The 26,614-nt window shown below is 50.7% G+C and overlaps 1 protein-coding gene across 1 annotated transcript; it reads left to right on the forward strand.

The window, feature by feature from the left end:
• Window positions 1-2,255: 2,255 nt before the first annotated feature.
• On the forward strand, window positions 2,256-26,614 carry FAM131A (family with sequence similarity 131 member A). Its single transcript, XM_044434393.1, has 5 exons — window positions 2,256-2,280; window positions 8,984-9,077; window positions 13,855-14,037; window positions 23,250-23,378; window positions 26,076-26,614. The coding sequence occupies exons 2-5, from the start codon at window positions 9,008-9,010 to the stop codon at window positions 26,612-26,614; spliced, it is 921 nt and encodes a 306-aa protein (XP_044290328.1). The 5' UTR covers window positions 2,256-2,280; window positions 8,984-9,007.

Genomic DNA, 26,614 nt, shown 5'->3' on the forward strand with positions numbered 1-26,614 from the left:
AGGTCCCTCCCCGGCCGTGCTGGGCGCTATGGCAACGCAAACAAACAGCCGCACAGGTGCTGCGTGCCAGAGTGCGAGCGGCGTGCCCACTCCTTTTCGTTTCGTTTTCCCGGAGGCGCTGGCTCCGAGGCAGGCGGACGGGTGCGTTTCCAGAAGGCACTCGAATAAAACGGGAGGCTTCATTCCAAGGCATGCGCCTCCCTGGGCAGCTCTTCCACCAAATGCAACGGATTAAGCTCCAAGCATGGGATTCTGTTTATTTGGGCTGTCTGAATCCTCTCGACTCCCAAGTGTTTAGAAGTCTTTATGCAGCCTGTTTGGAAGATAACAGTGCCTTGCCCAAAAGCAGACTTCCAAGACATCTTTTTCGTTGGCCAGAAAATGCCGCTCGTTTCACAGAGGCACCTGAAGCCGAGTAGCAAAATGCTGACCCGAAAAGCAGGATTCTGCTTGCCCTTGGCTGTCCCATTTTGCCGGCATCTCTACCAGCCTCATTTGGAGGTTGTCAATATACCGGGAAAGCCATCTATCCCCTCACCTCCAGCCTCCCTGGGCCAGTGGCCACGATGTTTTGTGTAACGTCACAAAAAAAGTCACAAAAAAAATGTGGGCAATGTTTGAGTGAAATATATCAGTGGAACTCCCTGCCCTTGGAAGCTTGCCCCCCCCCTTCCAATATGTATTTGCCCCTTGGTGTTTCAGTCTGATCGCTGCTGAAATGCAGCAGGAGAGGCGTTTGGTTCTCTGTTGTTTTATGTTTCCTCTAGTGCTGCATTCATGTTCTATTTTAATAGTTTTGTGGTTATTGTTTGGCGTGGTTTTGCTGTTCATCGCTGATGTGAGTCATCCTGAGTGTTCCCCTAGGACTTAAAAAGGCACAAAAGAAATATGTATTTGTTTGCAAATTCATGTCATGCCCTTCACTGCAAATATGGTGCATGCAGGGAGAGGCCAGCTAACCATAAAAAATACTTTAATTTCAGAGTTATCAACAGGTGAAATTCGACAGAAATGAAAAACAGCAGGTAGCAACTGTGGCATTTATTCGTTGCAATTATTTTTAAAATAAGTGATGTAGCACATGTGTAGCACATAAAGGAGGGGGGTTTGGCTGATACTCCAGGTGTGCCATTTGAAATGTTGCTGCAAGGAGTCACAGCATCACTTGTGCCATACCTTCCAGAAGCCCTGCGCATTGGGTCACTTAATTTTATTTATTATAATTATATCCTGCTATTTTCCTGCATCAAACCTGGTGGCTTTCATAATCTTCCTTCTCCTTCTCTCCATTTCCTCACAACAACAACCCTTTGAGGTAGGTTAGGGTGAGAGTCAGTGACAAAGTCACCCAAAGAGTTTCATGGCCCAGTGGGAATTAGAACCCAGATCTCTTGACTGCAAGTCTAATGCCATACTATCTCCAGTTCAGACCTCTGGTGGGAAGGATCTGTCCCTTTCACAGGATGCAAGAATGAAGGATGCTCAAGCATGCTGAAATTTTTATCACTTGCTTCTGTTTGCTCCCATTTTTATTCACTGTTATTCAATTTGTCCAAACAGAAAAAGCACACATTTCTCCGTATGTTTTCAGAATGGTGCACTTCACCACCTCCATTGACTCAGACATGCACGTGCTTAAAAAAAAAAAAAAAAAGCACAGATTTTTAAAATGCAGAAAAACACATACTTCGAAGTGCGCATCAAAATGCATTTTTCAAACGCAGCTGCAAGTTCGGGAGCATGCAAACGCTATACAAAAAGCGTGCTCTCGTGGCGCACAGCACAAGTTCGAATATTTGAGAACTGAAAGACGTCCTCCTACGGAGGCAGGAGAAAGAGGAGCGGGTTAGGGTAGAGGGAGAGCGAGTGGGCCTTCCGGGCTCCGGGGTAGGAGCCGCGCGGAAGGCGCCGCTGGCCGAGGCCCCGCACAGCTGTTGCCAGAACTTTTCTCCTGGCACGGAGGGGGCCCCAGCTGCGCGAGCCCCCCTTGCAGCCCGGCGCGCAGCACCGGTTGGGGGCCAGTCCTCGGCCCCGTGGGCCCGCGCCCCCTCCCGCAGCCCGGATCCCACCGTGGGCGGCACGGCTCCCCCCTCCTCGTGCCTCCCATGCCGCCGCGTTGACGTCAGCACAAAGCCAGGCCTGTATCCTGGGAGAAATCAGTCCATGGTGACTGGTTGCCATGGAAATGCACCTTGTTGCAAGCGGCAAGTCCAGAACCCGCTTGCAAGGAGGCCCCCGGGGCTGCTGCTGGGCAGGCGGGAGGAGGCTAGCAGGGGGCAGGTAAGGACCCGCGGCAGGCCCCGGTGGGCCCTCGGCAGCGGCTCGGCGCCCGCCCCGCGAAGGCGGCCTGCGGCGAGCGAGCGAGCGAGCGGAGCGCGCCGGGGCTGCGAGCGCAGCGCGGGAACAGGCGCGCCGGGCGTCGTTGGCGCCCTCGCCCTCCCGCGGCAGAGCCGCCGTGTGCGCATGGGAAGGGGTGATCCAGGCGCGCGTGTGCCGCGCCGCCCGTGCACGTGGTCTCTGCGGCGTCCCCGAAGCTGCTCTGCGGAGCGGCAGCGTGCACCGCGCCCAGGGCCAGAGCCCCAGGTGCAGGGGCAGCCGCCGCCGGGCCTTGCAGCGAGGGGCGGGCGAGCAGCGCCCACAAGGCCGGGCCTCGCACCCTCCCGCGCTCCGGGGCTGATGCGGCCGCCTTCAGCATCCCGGCTCCTTCGTTTGCAACGTGCTAGAATCAGAGGGCACCTGGCCCTGTGGATAGATGGTTACGAATGTGTGTTTTCAGCATTTATAACTTTTAAGACATTTTAAGAATTGTTTTCCACAGGGTTTAGCTTGAAAGCAGCAGAAGCAAATTCTGCCTTTTTCCTTTAGTCGTGCTAGTGTTGCAACTGAAATGAGTTTAAAATAAAGCACAAAACTGCGCACTGAGTATTTCTTTTCTTTCTTCTTCGGTTATAAGGGGCGGCAAACAAGTTTGGTTTGGTTTTGCCCCATTATTGAAGGAGAGTAGAACCAGCTGTGAGGCAAGGAATGGCAGCGGGGCAGCGGGGAGGAATGTTACCTGTGTGCTTCGGGACTGAAGTAACATGCATGGCACCTGGCACCTGCCCCCCAACCACGGGAAGGGTATCTGAATTGGGATTGTGACATGCAGAGTGGTGGGTTTTAACCCCCGCTCCCTACACACCGTAAAAACGGCAAGCTACCCAGGCATTACATTCAACAACTGAGACCGTCTTCCAGAAGCCATCTCCGTGGGATGTCCAACTGGTGGCAAAAAGAAGAGCCTTCTTTGTGGCGGCCCCTAAATTCTGGAGTGTTTGCTCCAGTTTTACTATCTTTTTGTATCCAGGTTAAGACCACCCTCTTTGCTGAGACATTTACCAGCCCCAAATAGCACATGAGGGTGTGAGGTTGTGTTAGTGCTTTTCGGCAGCATGTTGGAATTAGAAGTAGAAACTTGTCTTAGTTGTCTAAATCTGAAAAAATCTGGTTGAAAAATTTTAGTGAAATTTTATTATATTTGTATGGTTATTTATATTTCAGATTGTATTTTCTTAACTCTTGCACACAACCCAGAGATCTCTGGCTAGTAAATGGTATAGAATAATGAATACATGGCAACGCTTCCCCACTCTCTTGGCAAGTTACTATTGCATACATTACTGGCGTACATTTAGAAACGTATTTATTTATTTAGCTTATATTCCGCTATGGCTAGTCTGAAGACTCTCTAAGCAGATTGCAACAATTTTCCTTGAGAGAGAAGTTGACTTCTGGGAGAAGCATTCTTTTCAATTGGCCTTCTCTTGAAACATCTTTTTTCAAAATTTATGCGGGCAGTGGGATTATGGGAGTTGTAGTCCAACACATGTGGAAAGGTCTTGGCTGGGGAGAGGCTAGCCGAAACGGTCCGTTCACTTCAAGGAACGCATCGGTTCTTGCAAGAGGGGATTAATGGGGTGAGATCTATTAAGAAGTACCACGGAATAGGAAGCATTAATTGCCATCATCATAATGGGCTGTGTGGAGAGAGGGGCAGAGGGTTAAGCTTAGTCTCGCAGAGCCCCTAACAATTCTGGGAAGAGCAGGGAGTAAGTTTTGCTCCCCTTGCCCCCGCAACCATTTCCCCACAACGTAACCATTTGCTTTGCTGAGGAGAATGAAACGGGAGCCATTAAACCCAAAGCACATCGCCATCAGCAAGGACTGTCTTACTATGCATAAAACACGTCGCTATCTTCACAGATTATCCTGGGCAGGTTCGGTCTCTTGGCCACCTTACAGTCCAGCAAATGAACTCAAAGACATATTTTAATACAATAATGGCTCCAGCGTTTTCAACCCTCTGCAGCTGCTCTGGTGAGATGTTGTGAGTTCACGGCGTCTCTCTCTGTATTCCTCTGCTGTGCTGTTGTCCCCATTTTTTTCAGATTTTTCTTACAAAGACGTTTCTCTTGTCTGGTTTGGGCTGGCCCCTTCACTGACTCCACAATTGTCTTTTCCCAGCTAAGGACGATTTCGATTGTGTTCCATGTTAGAACTGTTTTCCTTAGTTTCACTCTTGTTGTTTTCTTACACCACTGTAGACAAACATAAGGACCGGTGCCAGAAGGTTGCCAGGGTGGTAGTAGTTGTGTGTTAAGATAATTTAGGGGACACCTTTGTGCAAGTTCATGCAGGGGTCACAGGTCTTTAACCTTGCATAGATTGCATCTTTAATTTCTAACGTCTTAACTATTATTACGCTTTCTATTTTCTCTCCCATCCTATCTGAGTGTTCTGCCACATTCTGCAGTTTTATTTCTCCCTTTGCGGCCTCCAATAAAATCATGACATCAGCTTGTCCCTTCTCCCCAGCTGCCTCTCTTTCCCAGGGACCAGCAGTTGCCTGCTACAAACACTGCGCATCTCGTCTCTTGGCACATCGGACCAAACAACCCTTTGGAACGGCAGAGCGGCGCTGAGGTGGCAGTGGGAACCCACCTTCAGCTGCGAGCCAACTATTCAGAGCATGCCAGCAGCCCACAAACGTTTAATGCAAATGTTCTGCCGCTGTTACTCCTGCTATGTCTGCTGGCTTCTCTTTTGCTAAAGTTGCAAACCAAACCCCAAAACAAAAGTTGAAGGAAGGGGCGGGCAAGAGGTGTGTCAGCTCCCCAGCCAGCTGTACAAAGCCTTTTCTAGGATAGAAATTTAGATTTGCAGTTTTTCCCCAAAGAGCAATTCAGGGTTCTGTGAACACCGAGTGCCCACAATTGTCACAGAGCTGTTTTGGGTTTTTCACCCATTGGGATCTTTTTGCGAGCTCGCTCTGTCTCACACGCTCTTGCGCTCGCTCTCTCTCTCTCTCGCTCTCGCTCTCTCTCTCTCTCTCTCTTCTCTGCCTTTGTGTCTCTCACACGTAAGCATCTAATCTGGTTTTGATGCTGCAGGAAAGATTTATTGACACACACAATTTAACTGAGCAGAGTCAGTTGGCGCTGTATTTCTATGCCATCTCTCTTTTTTCCCCATGAATTGTCTGCCAGCTCTGACATCGGCGCTGAAATCCATATCATTGAGAGAAGGGGGCAGAGCCGGCTCTGCTGCTGCTGCCAGGCTTTTCGAGCCAGCGGAGTGCTGGAGAGGACAACCCTATAGCCTGTGTGGAAAACAAACCAAATAAAAAATGCAATCCTGCCATGATCCGGTGATTTCTGAAAGCACAATTAAGAGGGCAGGCTTTTCCCGGGGGCCTGCTGTGAATTGTAGGGCTTTTCCTGTCTAAAATGCACAGGATCTCCCTCTGAGTTCTGGAGCCCCTTCCCCACTGCATGAGGCGCTGCTGCTCGCTAACGTAGATGATTCTAAAAGGGAAGGAAGCAACAATGTCAGGGAGGGAAAGTCCATCAAAAGGGCTGTTGGCCATAATATCTAAATGGAACCTCCACATTCAGATGCAGTATACCTCTGAGTTTCTGAATACCAGATGCTGAGGCAAACAATAGGGAGAATTTGTGGTGCTGAAGAAGACTCCTGCGAGTCCCTTGGACTGCAAGGAGATCACACCGGTCAGTCCTGGAGGAGAGCAACCCCGACTGCTCTTTAGAAGGCCAGATCCTGAAGATGAAACTCAAATACTTTGGCCACCTAATGAGAAGGAAGGACTCCCTGGAGAAGAGCCTAATGCTGGGAACAACTGAGGGCAAAAGAAGACGGGGACGGCAGAGAATGAGGTGGCTAGATGGAGTCACTGAAGCAGTTGGTGTGAGTTTAGGTGGACTCCAGGGGATGATGGAGGACAGGAAGGCCTGGAGGAATGTTGTCCATGGGGTCACAATGGGTTGGACACGACTTCGTGACTAACATAACATAAAGGAATCTAGCTGAATACTGTTGGTGGGCTAAATGGTTTTGGTTTGAGCCAGCATGAGGAGTTTCCCGTTTATATTCCTAAGGGAACTCTTTGGCCAGCTGACTTTCCTACCCTCCCTACCCTTCCCTACCATATCTTGCTTCTCAGCCATTTGGCTTTTGCTACATTTGCCAATGAATATTTCCTGCTGCAGCCAGCGTGTTGCCAATCCAGCCTCGCACATTATCTGTGAAAAAGGGAACCGTACGCCTCTTAGAAAGCCACAGTGAAAGTCGAAAGGACTTCAGTGTTACGGAGATCAACCTTAGTCTTCGCCAGCTAGCGATAGCTAAATGTGCTGGATCCTCATCGGTGGAAATTTGGAGCAAGGGAACTGATGGAAGCTTTGCACATTGCCGGGGCAGCGCGTGCTGTGCTCAGTCAGGGAATGGGCACCTGGGCGCATCAGTCCACGTGCAACATAACCAAGAGTGCCGCTTGGGCACGTGTGGAGTGAGGCAGGTGTAAAACCCCCACAATCTTGCTCTCTGGGTGCACGCATTCTCCACTTCTGCATGTGTACTGGACATACAGTAAGCACACGGCATTCATTGCTGATGGACTGCAGGCTGATCACTGATCCAGGACTTAACCAAACAACCGTAATGGTTCTTGGACGACTGGAGGGTCTGCCCCCGCTTGGATTATCTTCTGCAAGCTTGTCAAAAGACAAGCTGTCAAGGGAAAGCAAGGCTGCAAGCGATCTTTGCTCATAAAAGAGGATTCCAGTAGATCACCCCTTTCTTGGCAAGGTTCTTTTTTCTTTCTTTTTGCTTGACCCAACTCATTTCTGTGTCCTGCATGTTTTTTACCCTTTCACAAAATTTTAGGTTTTTGAGAAAGTGGAAAACTATCCACTCCATCAAAGCATGGAGCTGTCAAAGCTTCGTTTGCGTGCTTATTTATTTATTTATTTATTTAGGGGAAGTTTAGTCAGGTTTTATTGACCATGCATGGGTATATGTCCCCATCAGAAGAACCTGGGTAGCTCTGTCAAAAATGACCAGTTTAAAAAGAAACAGAAACAGAAAAGCAGAGTGAGTCAGAAGGGTCTCCTGGGCCATCTAGTCTGACCCCAGCTCTACTCATGACATGCCTACCATGTGCATGTCCAGCCTATCCTTAAACATCCTCACTGATGGGGCTTCCACCGCCTCCCATGGAAGCCCATTCCATGCCCTTGGGGTCCTAACCATCAGGAAGCACTTCCTGGCGTCCACCCTAAATCTTGGTTCCCTAAGCTGTACTTCATTGGAACGCATCCTGCCCTCCACTGCAGGGGAAAATCGGTCATGCCCCACCTCTGTGTGGCACCCCGTCACGTACCTGTATGTCGCTAACACATCCCCTTGAGTCTCCTCCTCTCAAGGCTGAAAAGACCCAGACAATAGAGCATTGACAGTTCCCGTCAAAGGGGTGACTGATCGCCATCAAGAGGACCCTGTCATGCTGCCCCAGGAATACCTCCCTCTCAAGGAAACAGGAAGGACACAGCATTATGCACATGATTCATGGCCGAGTTTGTCTGTCTGTTTTGAAAAAGGCCACAAGTTTAATTACATCAGTGCTAGAACCCAGAGGGTCATCCCATCTAGCCGGACAGACAAGGGAAGTACAACTTCACAGCGCCCATAAATCAAGATGTGGTGACGGCTACTGATGCAGAAGGTTTTAAAAGAGGATGAGACGCATGCATGCGGGATGAGGCCATCCGTGGTGATTGGGCAAGCCAGTGCAACCTCCAGGGTCAAACACGGCGTCCTCCTTCTTTCTTACCCATGCTTTTTTCATCACGCCAGGAACCCAGGGTGGCTTACATAACCCCCTCCTCTCCATTTTATCCTCACAACAGCCCTGTGAGGAAGCTCAGACTGAGAGTTAGTAACTGGCCCAAAGCCCCCCAGGGAGCTTCAGGGCCAAGTGGCAACTTCTTTCATGCTGCTTTCTTTCATGCTGCATGCCAAACTCATGCTGCTTTCAAACTGGCACCTGGACTGAAGTTTGGTCATATGAAAATGTATTTAAATTTAATCCATTGGTTGGTCAGCGAGAAGGCAAGGGACCGCTCCATTGGTCTTAATTGGTGGATTAGCCTTGTGGTAGTGCACCAGTGTGGTTGCCAACAGATTAGCACAAAACTTGCTTGGCCAGGCTTGGCTTTCAGGCTCTTGCCAGAAAGGAAACTGGCTGGAGTGGTATTTTAGGGGAAGCCATAAACTTCAGGCGAAGAGGAAGATACCCCACTGGGCTGCACCCAGGACCCACCAGTACTCACCACGTTCCACCCCTGGACCATTTCGCACTCTGCCCACATGCCCAGCAAACCATTTTGGTGGCCCTACGTAGTGTCTGATTGGGCAGTTTGAATTTCAAGAGTCTTCCTACACCCAAGGCCCAGTGTTAGCTATGGAGGATACTGTTGAGATGGGCTGAAAAACAGTTCTGTGGAAAAGCATTTAGATAAAAACTAGATCTTGATCCAGGCCAAAGTTTGCATGCAGATTCCATGACCTACTGACCGAATACACGCCCTTTACTGCAAGATGGGGCTTCTGGCTGAACCTCTGATGTTGTTTCCCTTTCCTCTCGAAGGTAAATGTTGAAGACACTGTCGAAATGTTACCCAAGTCCCGGCGAGCACTCACCATCCAAGAGATCACGGCCCTGGCACGGTCCTCCCTGCACGGTAAGTGGCAGAGAACGTGGTGCGGCTTGGGCACCCCCTTTTAGAATAATGGCCGAGCCAACGTGAACTGAGCAGTGGAAGAGACGGGTCGGACCTTCTGATTCTCTTAACGGATGCTAATCCTTTAGGGGCACGCGCCAATGGGAACGTCTGGTGCAAAAGCTGCGCTGAAGAAGCACGCGCACCCGTGTGAGCTTCCCGTTTGCTTCGGTGAGGCCTGCGCATGTGCTCTTCCATGTGTCATGTGCTCTTTAAAAGCACCGCATTTGCTGGGGATTCAAAACGGTCCCCGTGTGTCTTTGCTAACGACGTCACTCAGGCTCAGTCATATTCCCTGATTTTAAACTGGGGATTCAAAAGCTTTCATGCGCTTGCGTAACCCTGCCTCGTTTCACAGACGGACCTGCTGTGCATTGTGGTTTAGTTCAGCAACGGCCTTTCTGTGGGTTTGGGGGGGTGCATTGCTCGCCAGATCCCACCAGGGTCCACTCCCCATGAACGCACTGCCGAAATTCGGCAGCATGGCAGCTGCAACTAAAAAAGCAGTGTTTTCTTAAAATTAGGGTGTGTGTGAATACGCGGCTTTTTTGGATGCCAGGCAGCACAATCCTGCCTCAGAGCAAGGTGTCTGTGCCCCATGCGCCTTGCCTTGAAGAGGAAACATCCCGTCTTTCCTTCCCCTGCCTTGGCAGCAGCTGCAGTTTCAGTCTGGGAGCACGGGGGCAGTGGAACAGGGAGTGCCCACCGCCACCTTAGCTGGTTTCCTGTACAGGTGGCAGTGCAGGCCATCTGCATGGCTGGGTGTGCAAAGCCCTCCGTCCACACTTGGTAGGCTTCCCTCTGGAGGTTTCCCTGCCGCCCACTGGCCGCTTCCTGGTCTGGGACGCGGCAGTGCGTGCCGTGATACATTGCACGACAAGCGGAGGGCCTGAGCAGCTTGTGCGCCCAACGGTCTGTCCCCCGAGGTCTGGAGAGAACATCCCGCTGGTCACCCGCCAGCGGAAGCACGGAAGGACCGGCTGGCATCTGCAGCAGCTGCTTGGTCAGTGCAAGTTCACAGAGGGCTTGGCCAGGCTGTGCTTGGTGGCCGTGCGAGGCCAGTTGGAATGCAGGGCAAGGGCTGGCCGTCGGTAGCGGTGGCGCTGTAGTGGATGCATTGCAGAAGAGAGATCATTTTGGAAGCTGCTTTGGGTTCCTTGCAGGAAGAAATGCAGGATGTAAATGCATCAGTTGATATGTCGTCGTTAAGAGCGTGGGACCGGGACTCAGATGACCTGGGTTCTGGTCCCCGCTCGGCCATGGAGCCAACGGGGTGACTTGGGGCCAGTCACAGACTCTCAGCCCAACCTACCTCACAGGGTTGTTGTTGTGGGAGGTAAGATTGAGAGCTGGAGAAGAATCATTTAAGCTGCTTGAGTTGATTTGAAGAGAAAAGTGGGATATAAATCTAATAAATAAAAGAATAAAGGCCACCAAGCAGACCTCGTGTGCCATCTTCATGTGTACCTGTTAAAATGGAAAGAAAAGGTCTTCATTATAAATATACTTCTTATATTCCATGCACATCCCACTTTTTTCCTCTTGTGAAGAGCCAAAGGGAGTTTACTTAACTCTGCTTTATCCTCACAACAACAACCCTGTGAGGTAGGTTATGCTGAGAGTGAATGACTGGACGACAGTCACCCAGTTGGCCCCGTGGCTGAGTGGGACCAGAACTTGGATCTCCCTGGTCCCCAGGCCAATACACTGCCCACTGCACCACACAATTTCCCAGTATAATTCCTGCTGGTACAGGCATTGCTGTGTTTCAACTCACGTAACAGTTCCGTGTCGGCGGCAGCCAGGTCAGCCGGCTGAGGGCAGGTGGCTTGCCAAATGTCCGGCGGGTCGCCAATGAGCCAGAGCTCAGGAGGAGCATCTCTGTGATGCATTTGGTTCTAGCCGGAAGGTCAAAAAATCTCTGATTAGTCATGGCAGATCATTGCCTGTTAAACCTGCCTGCATAATTATCCAACCACGGCAAGTTAAGTCAGGGAGATGATAATGCAGGATAATTCCAAGCCTCTGGTTGCGTTAGCCCATGATCCTTGACTGGGACCAGAAGTGGACATCCGTTTTGATGATTTGGGAGTGCTCACATGTGGGTAATATTAGGAATTTGGTGCAAGAAGAGGGAAGGCATTAACAGGGGGCAGCAAATGTAGATGAATGGCTCCTTTTTTCTCCCAGAGGTGGATCTGTAGAAAGAGGTCAGGAACTAATGCTGTAGGACACCTATAAAAAGGGACATGTTGAATGGCAGTTCTGTACTCCCCGTTCTGATAAAAAAGCAGGTGGCAAAGAATATGATTCAGAAAGCTCCATGATTAATTATTCTGCGGAATCTAAACGAAAACCAGTAAAATTGGCAAAGTTTATGGTTACAGGTTACCAGCTCCGACTGCTAGGAGTGGGAGGCACTTTGAAGGACTGCCTGTTTTGAAAATCCAATTTCAGACCAGTAAATCACGAATTGTTGCAATAGCAAAGATAATGCTGTTTCTGCTGCTTTGGCAGCGTAAGAACAACATCTTGTGGTCTCCCGTTTGTATGGTAATAAATGCTGGAGCCAGGAATGTCCAATGCGTCCTGAAGAGCAGATGTAGAATGTGATACTGGGTGTCTCCCCTGGAAAAGATATAGGGAGAATTTGGCCAGTATTCAGCATGAGCTACTGGACTGGGGTCTCCCTATGTAAGGAAGGATTGTGCCTTCTGACTGACTGTAGTGAAGCGCTTGGTGCTGACAATCAAAAGAAGCAAGAGGAGAAAAGTGAAGGAGCATTTGCTTATTGATCCAGTGAAATCTGATAGCCATGTGAAGGAAGAAGCAAAGCAGGCCATGTTGTTTATTAATGCCCTTTGATGGGTTGTTTAACAGAGGTGCTGATTGTTCATGATTTCCTTCTGAGGCTTTTATCTAGTTCGCTCCTGATGGTTTGGGGCTCAGCTGATAAGTGGCAGCAATTACGGCTGGAGCTGGAATTGTATGCTGAAACATTTCACATTCTTAAATCTGTTTGTTTATACATTTTGCAGTTTGGAGTGGTGTGTCAAGCTCATTGCATCACCTGTTCAAGCTGCCTCTTGAACTGACTGTGTGGCATGCCAAGGGGTAAACGGGTTTCTGGGCATGCTGAAGTGCATTTCAAAGCCAGATATTTATGGCCTGTTGCATTAGGGGCAGGTTCTCGATTAGTCAAGAAGCAGCTTCAAACTGAATTTTGCACCTCTGACAGAGTCCTGCAGGGGCAGAATGGACTGTATGGTTTCCGACTGCATTTGTTCCTGTGGATGAAATATTCCTTGCAAGCTACAGAGGGAGAAGGCCGTGTTCAGGTCCATTGACGTGCAGCCTGAAGTTGTGCAGCAAAATCTGCCAGTTCAGGACTGTACCAAACATGCAGGCCAGGCCTTTAAAAAATGGTAACGGTGATGACAGCTCTGTTCTTCCCCTCTGGGATCAGGAGAGGGTCCCCCAAATATCTAAAATCCTGGAGGCTTAAAGGGGATTTTCGATTTATGCCCTGCATTTCCGTCGACATGCTAACAAAACGAACACTGCACAGAATGTTTGCAGTGCAGCAACCATTAAAACATTGTATGGAAGCAACACTTGGTGGCAACCTGGGGGGATGGGTGAAGCTCATTATTCTGCTGTAGTCCCGTGGGGGCCTTTCCCAAACTTGGTGCCCTCCAGATGAGTTGGCCTACAATTCCCATACTCCTCAGTCAGCATGGCTCTTTAAAATGTTGACTTGCACCATAAAAAGGAGTAAAGATGGGAGGTGAAGAGAAGGTCTTAAATATTATTATTGTGTATTATTTATTTATTTATTTAGCAGACTTATATGCCGCCCCATTCGCTGAAGCCTCGGGGCGGCTTACAAACATAAATAAATATCATAAATACAACTATATAAAATTGGACACGTCATGGCCAAAGTTGTTAAAATCAATAAATAAAATCAACAATTAAAATGACGTTTAAATAAAAAGGTCTTGGCCTGGCGCCGAAAAGCAAATAACGACGGCACCAGGCGGACCTCTCTGGGGAGCACGTTCCATAGGTGGGACGCCACCGCAGAGAGATCCCTCCTCCGGGTGCTCAACCTCCTGATGTCCTTAGGTCCTAATGTTTAGGACCTTTTCTTTGAGGAAGTTAGAAGGGCATACATTTTGCTTTCTCCAGTTTTTCTTCACAACAGCCTTGTGAGGTAGGCCAGGCTGAGAAGCAGTGACTGGCCTAAGATCGCCCAAAAAGCCTCCTGTCCTGAGTGGGGATTCGAACCCGGGTTTCCCAGTGTAACTGCTGCATCCCGTATAGCCATTGTGAGTAGTCGCTGCTGACTCTTTCCTCATCTGAGAGGGCAGCAGAAGAATTTTTAGGCTCTACCCACACACATGCGCTGCCGCTTTGAACTTTCACAAGCAGGGCCCCGCCTTTGAACTGGGCGTTGCTGCTGCTGCCTGTTGAAGTCCACCTCTGCTTCCTCCAAGGGGACTTGTGCACACGCAGCCACAGGCCGAGTCAGAGCCGCTTTGCTTCCTGGAGCGGCTGCCATGTCACCAAATCTGCAGCGTGCGCCCTGGAGCCCCCGGGAAGGGTTGCCCAAGAGCCTGGGCAACAGGCGTCCAAGGATCGCACCTGGCGGAGGAGAGCAAGCCCCACCGCCAGGGGGCTCTCTTGGCAAGGTCTGGGGCATCCGATCTGCTAACACCTTTTCTCTCTTCGGCAGGCATCTCGCAGGTGGTGAAGGACCATGTGACCAAGCCCACCGCCATGGCCCAAGGCAGGGTGGCCCATCTCATTGAGTGGAAGGGATGGTGCAAGCCCATGGACTCCCCGGTAGCCCTGGAAAGCACATTCAACTCCTACTCGGACCTCAGCGAGGGGGAGCAAGAGGCCAGGTTTGCTGCAGGTGGGACCTACGTGGGAGGGGAAGATACTGTCCTGTCTGGCGTGGGGGTTTATTCTGTATGAGTCCAGAAGCAAGATGCCTTTACAACATAACGAGGGCCGTGCTGAATCGGGCCAACATAGAAACAGAGCGAGTCAGAAGGGGTCTCCCGGGCCATCTAGTCTGACCCCTGGCTCCAGCCGGCTCCACTCACGACATGCCCACCATGTGCATGTCCAGCCTATCCTTGAACACCTGCACCGATGGGGCCTCAACGACCTCCCGGGGAAGCCCATTCCACACCCTCAGGGTCCTGACTGTCAGGAAGTGCTTCCTGGCATCCAAAGGGAACCTTGGCTCCCTGAGCTTTGCTCCACTGGAGCACATCCTGCCTTCCTCTGCAGGGGAAGAACATCCATCAGGATCAGCACCCTTCCACCCATGTTCCCCAGCAACTGGTGCGCACAGGTATCCTGCCTCTGAAAGCAGAGGCAGCATTGAATTTCCATGAGTGTTGATAGCCCTTTTTGTCTGGGCGAGGGTGGGGGGTGCAGTTCAATAAACAACACATGCACACAAACAGAGAACTTTTGCGAGTAAGGACATCTCGTAACTGGATGCTTGGCAAAGTTTAGTGGCATCAGGGCGTGCAGGGCCAAGGTGTTGAGACTTTTGGTTTCGTGGGAACAATGATGTAATCTGTACCCCGCCCCCCACCCCACCAGCTTCCTTGTTTCCTTGAGTTTAGGAACAATCTTCACGGTAGCTGTTGGGCTGTGTGTGAAATTTTTCCCAACGATGTTACATCTTGTAATGCAAACTTTTTTGGAGTCTTTCGGTCCTGAATGGGCAATTCAGTTTGAGTGGCTGTACAAAAGACCTGCTGCTGTTGGAGCAAAAACTGGGTTTGGACAACAGGATAATCCACATTCAAAGTTTGTTGAGCTGTGGGTCGTTGTTGAAATGCGGGTTATCAAGTCGTATGTTGAGCCATGGTTTGTTGTTGAGTCGAACTATGGGTTGTTCCCCATGATTTGTTATCTCACCTGGGTTCAGATATCGCAACCCACATTTCAGCAACAACCTGTGGTTCAGCGATAACCCCCACTCTTCATCTTTTGAGTGTGGGTGATCCCATTGTCTGAACCCCGTCTGCTTGAAGAGGTCTGTTAATATGGCTTAGCACATTTGAGCCTGCCTTTTGGGCTCACTCTGGGGACTTGGCTATAGGGCTTCTTGTCATGTTGAGCAGTTACACTGAAAAATTTAGCACTTCGCTGTAGCAGAAGAGACTCAGAGAGACACAAGTCTCCACTGGTGCATTACAAAATGGTGGCAGGCTAGGATATGATTTGGAGAGGAGAAGCTTTAGGTGAAGGAGAGGAACTAAACCGTAACCCTACATCTCCTCCCGGAGTTCGGTTTGAGGAAAATATTCCTGGGGGTTCAAGTGTATTGTTCATCCCTTCTCTGCTTCCAGTTATACCCCAACCCTCTGCTTTTTAGGTGCCTTTCAGAAACTTAATTTTCAATCCAGTTCCTTGCTTAGAAGTGCCAGACAACTGCAGAACGGCCATTACAAGGAGGGGTAGATGGGGTGAGGGGAGCCCGTGGGCGAAATGAAGGAGCAGTGCATTTCTGGGCTGGGTTTTGGGTGCTGGGCAGGAATGCTCTGATTCAATAGGATTTTGTCTGAACATTTTATCGTGATTTTGCACCCAGGTACCCACCAGGTACCTTAATAAATGAAGGCTGGGCTCCTCATGTGGGGGAAGGTCGACGGAGTCCTTTGGGATTTGCTGAGGAGCAAACCCCGCTCTGCGCAAGTCGCATGGAAGCCAGGCCTGCGCCAGTGATGGGGCTCTCGTGTCTTCACGCCGTTGTAATGACAGCCATAACTAGGACGATGCAAATTATTTATTTTTTTTATTTTTATTTATTTATTTATATCCTGCCTTTTTCCTACAAAGGGCTCAAGGCAGCTTACATCATTCTCCTCCTCCATCTTATCCCCACAACAACCACCCTGTGAGGTAGGCTGGGCTGAGAGTCTGTGACTGGCCCAAAGTCACCCAGTTGGCTCCATGGCTGAGCAGGGACTCGAACCCAGATCGTCAGAGTCCCAGTCCCATGCTCTTAACCACTACACCACACTGGCTCTCAATTAGCCTGGATCCAAAAAGAGAGGCCAAGAAGGAATGGATGGGTGACTCCCGGCACAACGCAGGTGGCTGGCTGAAGTGTGAGCAGAGTGCACTGGTGCGTGGATGATGGCCACTGAGTCATGCATTGGGGTAGAAACATAGGCTATCCAGTCGCCCGAGCCCAGCCCGCCTAGCAAACCATGCTGAACTACCCACAGTTCACAGCCTACAGCCAAGCGTGGGTTTTCTTCATGGGCTGCTTTTGGCTGACATGGATTGGTGGAGCAGCTGGATTCAGGCAGCATGTTAACTTGCTTTTCAATGACAACCCATGATTCAGTGACAATCCACACTCAGCCCACGCTCAGCCCTTAAGTCTGGGTTATTGTGCAGTCTGAACGCAGACTCCTGCTGAGTTATTCCTCAGAGTGTACATGATTTAATTAATTTTATTTAATTAAAACATCTATATGCTGTCCTTTGCAGCAGCCTCAGGGTGGCTTACAGAAGGTAAAAATAACAATATAAATAACAGTATAGTAATATAAATATCATTAAAAACATTCAACAATAAAACAAATAGACAGCAGTATATCATTTCATAACTAAAGAAAAGAGAGAAGAAAAAATAAAAAGAAAATGAAGATGCGACTGTATACAATTAATTATTAAAATTAGTGATGTTAATATTAAAATGATGGTTAAATAAAAAGGTCTTCACCTGGCTCTGGAAAGAGTAGAGAGTTGGCTCCAGGTGGACCTCTCTGGGGAGTGTATTCCATGAGCCCTTCTTCATTCTTTGTCCTTAGTTGAACTGAAACCTCAGTTATACCACCACACTGGATCTTGTGTCCCCCTTGCTACACTGGCTTCTCCTCTTCCCCGCTCAGTTCTCGGACTGTAATCTTCTTGGAGCAGAGACCTGTTTCCTACCCCATTGAGAGCCAGTGTGTGACTCATCATCGTCAGGGTCCAAGCCAGCCAAGCCCTCTTCCCAGATACGCCGTTCCATCCCTGCTCCCCCCGGTCTTGCTTGTCCTCCTCACCCTGTCCAGTCGTCATGATCTCATTCCGTGGCCGCTGGGCATGCTTAGTCCTCCTTGGCTCATTTGGGAGAGTTGTCTGTCTGTCTGTCTGTCTGTCTTACTGGGAGTTTTTCTCTACTCCTTCGGTACAGTTCCCCTGAGCATATAAGGAGTCGTGCTTAGACAACTGAGTTTGCTATTAGTATATACTGTAGGATTAGGATGAACACTGAGATACAGAAAAAGGACTTCATAAACAGAATACAACCGGGTTCACCTTCACATAGTGAAAGTTTCTTCATTGGCAGCTCTGAATCTTAATTTTTTCATTGCAGGCTGACATTTTGCCACATCTCACTTGGCCAAATCTTAGAAAGAACAGCCCTGAGCAAATTCAAAAGGTCAGCATGCTTTGAGAGAAATATTTGGCGGAAGACACAGCTGCAGAGCCTGCACCAAAACCCCACCCATGCCCACCCAGTCCTCCTCCACTTTTCGGAGCATTTGATTCAGTCCCATAATGGGAGAGCCAGTGTGGGGTAGACAGTGTGGTATAGTGGTTAAGAGCATGGGACTGGGACTCAGGCGATCTGGGTTCGAGTCCCCGCTCAGCCATGGAGCCAACTGGGTGACTTTGGGCCAGTCACAGACTCTCAGCCCAACCTACCTCACAGGGTTGTTGTTGTGGGGATAAGATGGAGGAGGAGAATGATGTAAGCTGCCTTGAGCCTTTGTAGGAAAAAGGCAGAATATAAATTGAAAAATAAATAAATAAAATGAAGGAAGGAAGGAAGGAAGGGAGGGAGGGAGGGAGGGAGGGAGGGCAGAAAGCCTTTTCTTAATGGACTTGCCCTCTTGTACAGACACCTGTCTTGAAAAATGGGTTTGTGATACTGCAAGCTGGAGATGCTCCAGTGCCGGATAAGTCCCACCACTGTTGGTTGGAGCCTGCCTTCTCCACCCCTCCCTTGCTGTCTCCTGTGTGAGCAAAAGAGGCTGGCTGTTCCCTTGTAGGAGCTCATCCTGCAACAAGCCCAGCAGGCAAGCCGCCGAAAGACCTAGGACCTGGTGAAACGGAGCTGGGAAAGAATCTTAGACACCCTCTTCCCCTGCCCTTCCCTGCCAGAGACGGGAGGAAAGCTTGCTTCTCTTGAGCCACAGTTCTCCGGAACGACACAGCGGTTGGCCTCCTGCCCACGAAGCCCCCTGCTTCAGAGACAACAGGGACTGTCATTTGACATGAGTGTCACCCAAGCACCCAGCCCGCCTTAAGGGCTGAGCTGTTCACTGCCTGATCATGGGAGCAGCGGGAGGGGGAGACAGACAGGGGGTAGGATCAACAGTGACAGACAGGAGTCCTGCCAGAGCAAGTCAGATCTGCAGCCCTGTCTTTGAGAGAGCTTATCCCTGCAGGAGAGAACTGGCCCCAGAGTGTCTCTGGGGCTCATCTCCAGCTTTTGGAAGTCCCTTGGTGCATCTCTGTCCTTTATGCTAGGGTCCGTCTTCCTATAGTCTGCTATAGAATGATGGTGCTATACCTTTTAATGAACCTCACTTATGTTCCATGAACTCTAATGCCCCTTGAGAGCTGAGGCAGAGGTCCTTCTTCGGGGACCCTCCTTGAAAGAGATTACGAGGGTGGCTACCTGGAGGAGGGCCTTCTCTGTGGTGGTGCCTCGATTATGGAATACGCTCCCCAGAGAGGTTCACCTGGTACCAACACTCTTTTCTTTTCAGCGCCAGGTGAAAACGTTTTTATTTTCCCACTGTTAACTGCCTTAATTTGTGGTTTTTATATTTATTATTGGATGCTGTGCTACTTTTATCTCTTTGTCTTATTTTATCGGTGTTGTAAACCATCCCAAGATGTCAGTGATGAATAAATAAATAATGCACGGCAAAGCCAGGGAAAAGATATGGGAATAATGTGCTGTGTTTTGCTGTGTTTGATATTATGTTTTGTTAAATAGCACTGAAGGAAGTGCAGAATATTGCTAAAGAGTCAAGAGAGCATCTTCAAAGATCAAACCGTGTCATCAAATTTCGGTAAAAGACAACAGGTCAGGAAATGTTGGTGGATGGATTAAATTTTTATCCTGCCCCTTAGCCCTGCAGGGCTCTGTTTCTGATCACATACCATTTTTCTGGAGCTGTACCACGGCCAGGTCATCCCCGTCAGGCCTTGCTTATGTTGGCATTCCTTATGACATGTGCCAAGCCGTGCCAACACACGCCTGTAGGCTTTGGAGATTCTTTTGACTCAGGTGCCGTTCGGAGAGGCCTGGCGCACAGAGCCGACGTGCTCAAAGCTCGTGCGCTCAGGGCCCTGCCATGTGTTCTTCTCCGGAACGAGCACAAACCGTCCCTCTGTTCTGCCTTTGTCATTCCTTCTCAGCCAGTCAGTTGGGCAAATGAAGGGCAGCTCCCAGGGTGACCCTTTTAATTGGAGAAACCCGGCTTTTGAGCTTGCCTGCCTTTCACTCTGGAAAAACGGGAACGGGAGTCAGTTTCCTTTCACTCACTGCCGCTACAAGAGAAAGGAATGGAGAGGCTTGTAGAGACGAATCGGCTTCTCGTTCTTCCAGTGGCCCCTGAGCAATGCCGGCCTTCCCTAAGCTGACTGGGAATGATGGGGATTGCAGTCCGGCACTTCTGGAGCATGCCACGTTGGGAAAAGGCAGGTGTGGGGCAAGCAGCCATCCGTCCAGAGTCGTCCTTGGAGGCTTTTTTGCCTCCCCGCGATGGCTGCTTCTCTCCAGCTAGGCAAGGCGGGGGAGCGCCGCCCCCTCCCCTGGATTGTCGGCCCCCCGCCCCCGTCAGGGCGCGTCGCTGGTTGCCCGCCGGGCCCTGCAGCCAGCCACAGCCTTGGCAGCGATCCGCCCGAGCACAGGAGGCAATTCCAGCCTAATTGCAAGGGCTGCAGCCCAACGCCGGGAGTGACCGCTGGCTTCTCTTCCCCAGCCCCACCCCCAGGAGGTGACGCACGCAGGCCGCTGCAGCCCCAAATTAGCCTCGCACAGGCCCCGTTTCACCACAGGCTCGGCTGCCTGCTGACAAGTAAAATGAACAGAGGATGCGGCCCCGTCCCGTCCCGTTAGGTGACCTGGTCACTCGGCTGCCGTGGGTGGTGCTGCCACGTGGGGCCGGGGGAGCGAAGGGAACAGAAGGGAAGAGCAGGGCCCGGCTCTGCGTCCATGAGGGCTGACTGCAGGGGGCACTCTGCCTATGCTCAGGGCTGGTCTGTTCTGCAGGTGCACTGGCGATGGGGAACCAGGCTAAAGGGTGAATAGGGGAACCTCGGCCGGGGCACAGGGATCGGAAACCTACCCTGGAGTTGCCACCTTCATTTGACTCGCTCCCGGCAAGCCAATGACACAGATGAATGACGCTGTGTCACGCCATGCCGTTTCACTGCTCAATTTCTTCCTGCCAGGCTGCTGCTAAAGTCCCAGGAGCGGTGCTAGAAAAAGACAGATGGCAACGTTACTTTAAATGGGGATATATATTTATGTAGCCCCAGGCTTTGGTTAAATGCCTTTAGCAGGGTCGGGCAAATTCCAATCTCTCTTGTCGTGTAAAACTGCAGAAGGGAGCAGTGCCGTTTGGAACCAGGAGACAGGAATGTTTCTTCTTGGACCAATCACTCCATGCTGGCTGGGGATTATGGGATTTGTGATCTGATCCATTTGGAAGGCACCAAGTTAGGGAAGCTGGCCAAGAACATCAACTGGGAACTCCCAAAGCTGCTTTGCAAATGTTTGCAAATGTGTCTGTTATACTGGTGCAGTTGCCAGCAGACTGGGAGCAACTGGGGTGTCCCTCACCTGTACTTCTAGTGGCCAGCGTAAGTGATACGATGCAATCTGTGTGACGAGCTGAACTGGATCAAGGAAGTCAGAGAAAAATTCTCCCACTCCCTCTTTTAATTTTCAAATTCTGGGTCACCCAACACTCCTTTGCAAGTAGATTCAAGGCATCCAAATGGAAGAGCTTTTTTTCATAGAGAACATTGATTAAATTTGAGAAAATCTTGGATGGATGAATTTATTTATCTGATTTCTAACCTGCCCCATTAGCTATACAGCTCCCTGGTCGGGTTACAACAACAAAATAAAATACAGAACAGTATAAAATACAGATTAAAATACAATATAAATTACAAATTAAAACCAATTTAAGAAGCCCAAAATGAATGACATACTCACAACTTAAATCTTAAGTACTTACTTAAGTACCACTTAAAATGGTTTTAATAGAGAATGGGTAGATTTATGGAAGAGGGTAGGTCTGTTGATGGCTGCAGTAGTAAATGGATCTTCCCTGTTAGAGGCAGTCTACCTTTGAAGAATAAGTGCATGGAATAAGCCATGTCTGGGCTGTCGCCTTTGTGACGACAAAGAATCCCAGGTGAGATGGAGCGTGGTCTGATCCAGGGTGCAGTTCTTACATTTCTGCAGACTTCAAGGGAGATCTGATGAGATCAATGAGCATCCCATTGAGAGTGTGAGACCCTGATGGATCCACACACCTGTACTAGCGCTTGACCTGCCTCTCTGCCCCTACAGTGTGTATCTTGCCAGTAAGTCAAGGCACTTTCCCTCTCTCAGCTTCACACCAAGGCTGGGTGGATCCTAGCCTAAATAAATGGCCCCACATTTATCACACATCAGGCGAATTCAGTACTGTCGCGCTATTTTCCCTAATTTGCATAGGTCATTCTGATAATGGCATTTAGGTGGTGGAGTTTTTTTTCATGCCCCCCTGCTCTGCCCTGATCTCAGCTTAGCTTAGCCTGAGGCCAGAGGTCATTTTTAATTTATGTATGTTTAAGATCAATGCATGTGTGAAAACCAGCCATGGAATTTTGAGCAAGTGGGTGGCTGGGGCTCCTTTGGGAGAGCTGAGCTGGCAAATTAAGACGCTACGCTTCTCATCTCCATTGTGAGATTTCCTGAGGAGCTGGAGTGCAAGGGAGCAACCCAGGGGCCCCCAGCGCCATCTCTTTCAGGCAATGGCAGGCAACATTTTGGGACAGGTGGCCTCGTTCTGCAAAGCTCCTGACATTCCCAGCTTCCACCGTACCCATTTTTTTCTCTCTCTGCAGAGAAAGCTCAGTGGCCCATCCTGGATGGAGGAATGTAGACGTCTGGAGAGTGGGCCGGATGTGGGATAAGTTCTTTGTGGGGTGGACGGGGGGCCAATGTTGGCCCACGAGCTGGAGAGTCCCAGTGCTTTAAATACTGGGAGCGGGGAGCATGGGGGAATGCCCCAGTGTTCTGCCGCTTTGGTCGTGGTGGAGCAAATGGAGAGGGGGACATTTTTCTCCCTGCCTCCTGATCTGGGAACCCAAAAGGGGTATCCCATCCCACGAACTGGATGAGTGGGAGAGCATCAGCTGACAGAGAAAATGAAGGACTAGAGGGACCGCTGGCCTGAAACCGCACGGCTCTTCGTAAGCAGGCATCACATTGATGCTTCCTGGGGCTTCCTGCCGATCAAAAGGGGTTCCCCATACAAGATCGGGCAGCTAAGATTCAGCTTTACAGGTGGCAAGGAATGGAGGCCGGTTAGGAAGTGAGTGGATGAGCTGCCATCTGTTTTTTGCCCAAGCCATGTCAATGTTTGCCGCTCCGCGACAGAAGAAGAAATAGAGCGGAGATGGCCTGATGCAGAAGAGGGCGTAGCCCGTGCGCTTCCAGTATCTGTGCAGAAGAGGGAACGTTGTGCCATTCTCCTTCTGTGCCAGCAGAAGCCCTGCTTTCTTTTGCCTCCGGTCCCTTTACCTGCAGCATCACTTTGTCCTGGTCTAGGCACAGGTGCCTGGTGGCCTGGGCGCCTGGAATGTTGCACCTCCGCTTGTGGACCGGTCCCCCCCTGTGTTGGCGCTTCCTTTCACAGTGGCTTGGTAGTCTGAAATATAGTTGCCAGGCTTGGGAATACAGAGCATTTCGGCCGTTGCACAGTCCCCTCAAGCCAAACCTTGTTCCAGATGTTGGCCCGGACATCTTGCATCTGCCAGGCGCTGCCTCTCTCTCGGTGACTGAAAGCTCTCCTTCCTCCCTAGGTGTAGCCGAACAGTTTGCGATTGCAGAAGCCAAGCTGAGGGCCTGGTCTTCCGTGGACGGGGAGGAGTCCAACGATGAGTCCTATGATGAGGATTTTAGCACTCCCACTGACAGCACTCAGCCAGCCGGTAAGCTAAGCGAGAGGGTCGCCCGAGGCCAAGGAGGGGCTGCTCTCTTTTCCCCACGGCTCATCATGGGCAGACCAGGAAGGCCTCTTGTATTTTGGGGGAGGGGGTGGGCATCCATTCGGAGATGGGGCGCACCCCTCAAGGGATGGGCCAGTGAACCTGCATGTTGCACCGGCACTCCCAAAAAGGTCGCGAGCAGGATGGTGCTGGCCACCCCTTGAGGCTCAGCTCCAACATCAGGGAATGGACAGCGCAGCCCCGTTGCCCGCTGTTGTAGAAAAAGTGGGTTTATCATCTTTTCTCTTTCTATACCAGCAAAGATTAAGCAACAACTTTAAGCAGTCTCCGTATAAATAAATTAAATTAAAAAAACAGTTTTAAGAGCAATACTGCCGCAACAACTGCAACAATTCAGAGCAGCAAAATGGCTTGGAGTTCTGTACCTCGGACTCCACCTTTCATTTATTTATTTAATTTAATCATTTCAGAAATAAAGGCAATTCTGCTACTGGTGCACTAGGAAAACAGAGGCCACATGGGTTTGAAACCTTCCACTTGCGCTGTTCACCTGGCCTTCCTGCATGTCTTTCATGAATGGGCAGGTATCATGTGGAGAAATTGAAAATACAGTATTCAAATGTGTGACTATCCTTTTTGGTGCATTTGGGGGTTTATACCAACCTCTACCATCAAGTCTGGGGTTGAGAATTGGCTCAGATTAAAGCGTCAACTGCCTTTTGCAGAGTGAGCCGTTCTGCATCCCCAAATATTGTCCCTTAGGCCATGAAGCTTGGCCCTTCGCTCCTACCAGTGCCCGCGTGCCCTCGGCTTGGCATGAAGGATTTCCAGCCTTCTGGAAGACTTTGCACCCAACAAAGACCCAACAGCTGGTGCACGTGTGTTGCTGGAGCATATAATTCGCATCCCCCTGCACAAAAAAACCTCCCTTTTCTCTACAATTAACTGCCAACAAATCTGGGGCTATTTGCATATCAAAGAAAGTCACCTAATCTGCTGGCGCCCTGTCTCAGGAAAGTTCTAATTACTCCTCTGTATAATTAGAATGAGTGGGAAGAGAGAGAAAGAGGAGGCAGGGGCAAGGGTGTGGGGTGAACGTTTCCTCTTGTGGCTGCGGGGAAAGTGCGTCACGTCACGGGGTGGGTGGCCTGCAGCCATGGCAGAGGATTATAGCCAAGCCTATTTTAAGGTCTAATTATTAGCGATTAGGATGGTTATTAGCATTAGTATTATTATTTGTTCCAACCAAAATAAATAGAAAGAATCCCAGGGTTAGAGGCAGATAGCCTTGGCTATGCTTTTTCCGTAAACAATAAAAAGTGACTTTAGTAGTTGGGAGCACCCCATGGATGCACCTAGCAAATGATCACCTGGCCTGCCAGAATAGCGCAGCTGATGGCAGCTCTTTGGGGTCCGGTCAGTGCTCCCTAGAAATGTGCCGCACACGCAGCCATGCGTCCCTTCGTGTGCCTCTCCCAGGGATCAGTGGGACCCCTACCAGGAATAAGCGGAAGTCCTGGCCAAGGCCAAACCTGTACTCTGTTCCTGGCCATTCTCTCTTCATCATAGCATGAAACAGGACAGATCGCTCTGACGCTGTTAGCCATGCCGTCTAGCAAGGGGGCCAGTCCTTCTGATGCACAAGGACTAAGGACTAGCAACATGATGGCTATTTCTAAAATGCAAGAAAAACCAAGGAGGGAAACACAAAACGAAGTCTCAAGTACCTATAGGAAGCCTTGCATTATTGCTCAACATGCTTTGGAAAGTCTACTTTCATTTATCGGGACCATTTGATCAAACAGAAGCTGAGCAGCCCTGACAAAGAAAACTATTTCCGAGGCATGATGGGCAGCACTGGAAGGGTTTCTGTTGGCACTGGGGATGGTCATTATCGTTTCTCCTCTGTGGTTCTCCTCTCTTCTTCCTGAACCAGAAGGTGCTGAAAGGAGGCTGTGCTGCTGTCCGATCTGGCTCGTGAGTTGCTTTCCAGGCCTTGCGGAGCCGCTCCCTGCAGCTCCTACTGGGGCTCGAAAGTAGTGGCCCGTGTGAGGCCTCAACCCCAGCCTCCTCCTAGTTTGAGCAGTAACCTGCTCCGCATGCCGGAGCAATCCGCGTCAACCCCCAGCTGCGCTGGGAAAGGCGCCAGAGGCAGACCTTGCCAGGGCGTGAGCGAGGCAGATGGCGGATCCGTGGTGGGAAGTGGCAGAGGGTCCCTGAGGTCTTGGGTCCCGGACTGTCTGCCGGCTTGGCTTGGCTCTGGCTGTGAGGAGAGACAGGAGAGAGAGATGTACTAGTGGCCTCCGGTTTGGATGGATGGACAAATTCTTGGGGAAAACCGTCAGTGACTCACCTGGATCGCTCTCCACCACCTCTGCATCAGAGGAGGCAAGCTCATTTATTTATTTATTTTTCGATTTATTTTTCGATTTATATCCTGCCTTTTTCCTCAAAGGACTCAAGGCAGCTTACATCATTCTCCTCCTCCATCTTATCCCCACAACAACAACCCTGTGAGGTAGGTTGGGCTCTGTCCTGTCGGAACGGGAGGCCAGACTGGAAGGCTGTTGGTCCAGTCCAGCAGGGCCTGCGCCTGTGTCCTTAGGCGCCCCGACTGGGCTCCCCCGGCCACTCTCAGGCGCCTGCGATGCTAACTCCCGGTCCCTTGCTGCGTTGCAGACGCCGTGAACCCGCTGCCGGCCAGCACGCTGCTGAAGGGGCTCCTGCACAGCCGGCTGGGCCAGCTGAACGGCCGGCAAGGCTCCTGCGACCCCGAGAGCGACTCCTCCCAGACCACCGTCTCGCCGGAGACCTTGTGCTCCAGCCTCTGCAGCCTGGAGGACAGCCTTCTTCTCAAGGAGCTGGGCTCGCCCTCGGAACTGGCCGCCCAGCTGCTGGGCTCCGTGTCCGGCGGGGAGGAGGCGCCCCTCCCCAAGGGGCCCACACAGACAGCCGGGGAATGTGCCTTCCGGAGCCTGGCGCAGCTCGAGTGCCAGGACTCTATGTACTCCATGTCATTCACCGAGTCCTGCCTCTCGCCCACGGAGGACGAGGCCATCCCGTGCAAGGACTGCAAGGTCCACGGGGACAGTTGCCAGGTCCGGAGGAAAGTGTCCGACGTGGCCTCCTCGGGCGTGGTGTCGCTCGACGACAACGAAGAGGAGGAGGAGGAGGAGGAGGCGGGCGGACAGCAGGAGGAGGACTCCGGGGGCCCGTGA

The sequence above is a fragment of the Varanus komodoensis genome, unplaced genomic scaffold (assembly GCF_004798865.1).
Source record: "Varanus komodoensis strain SLA01 unplaced genomic scaffold, ASM479886v1 scaffold28, whole genome shotgun sequence".
Lineage (NCBI taxonomy): Eukaryota > Metazoa > Chordata > Lepidosauria > Squamata > Varanidae > Varanus > Varanus komodoensis.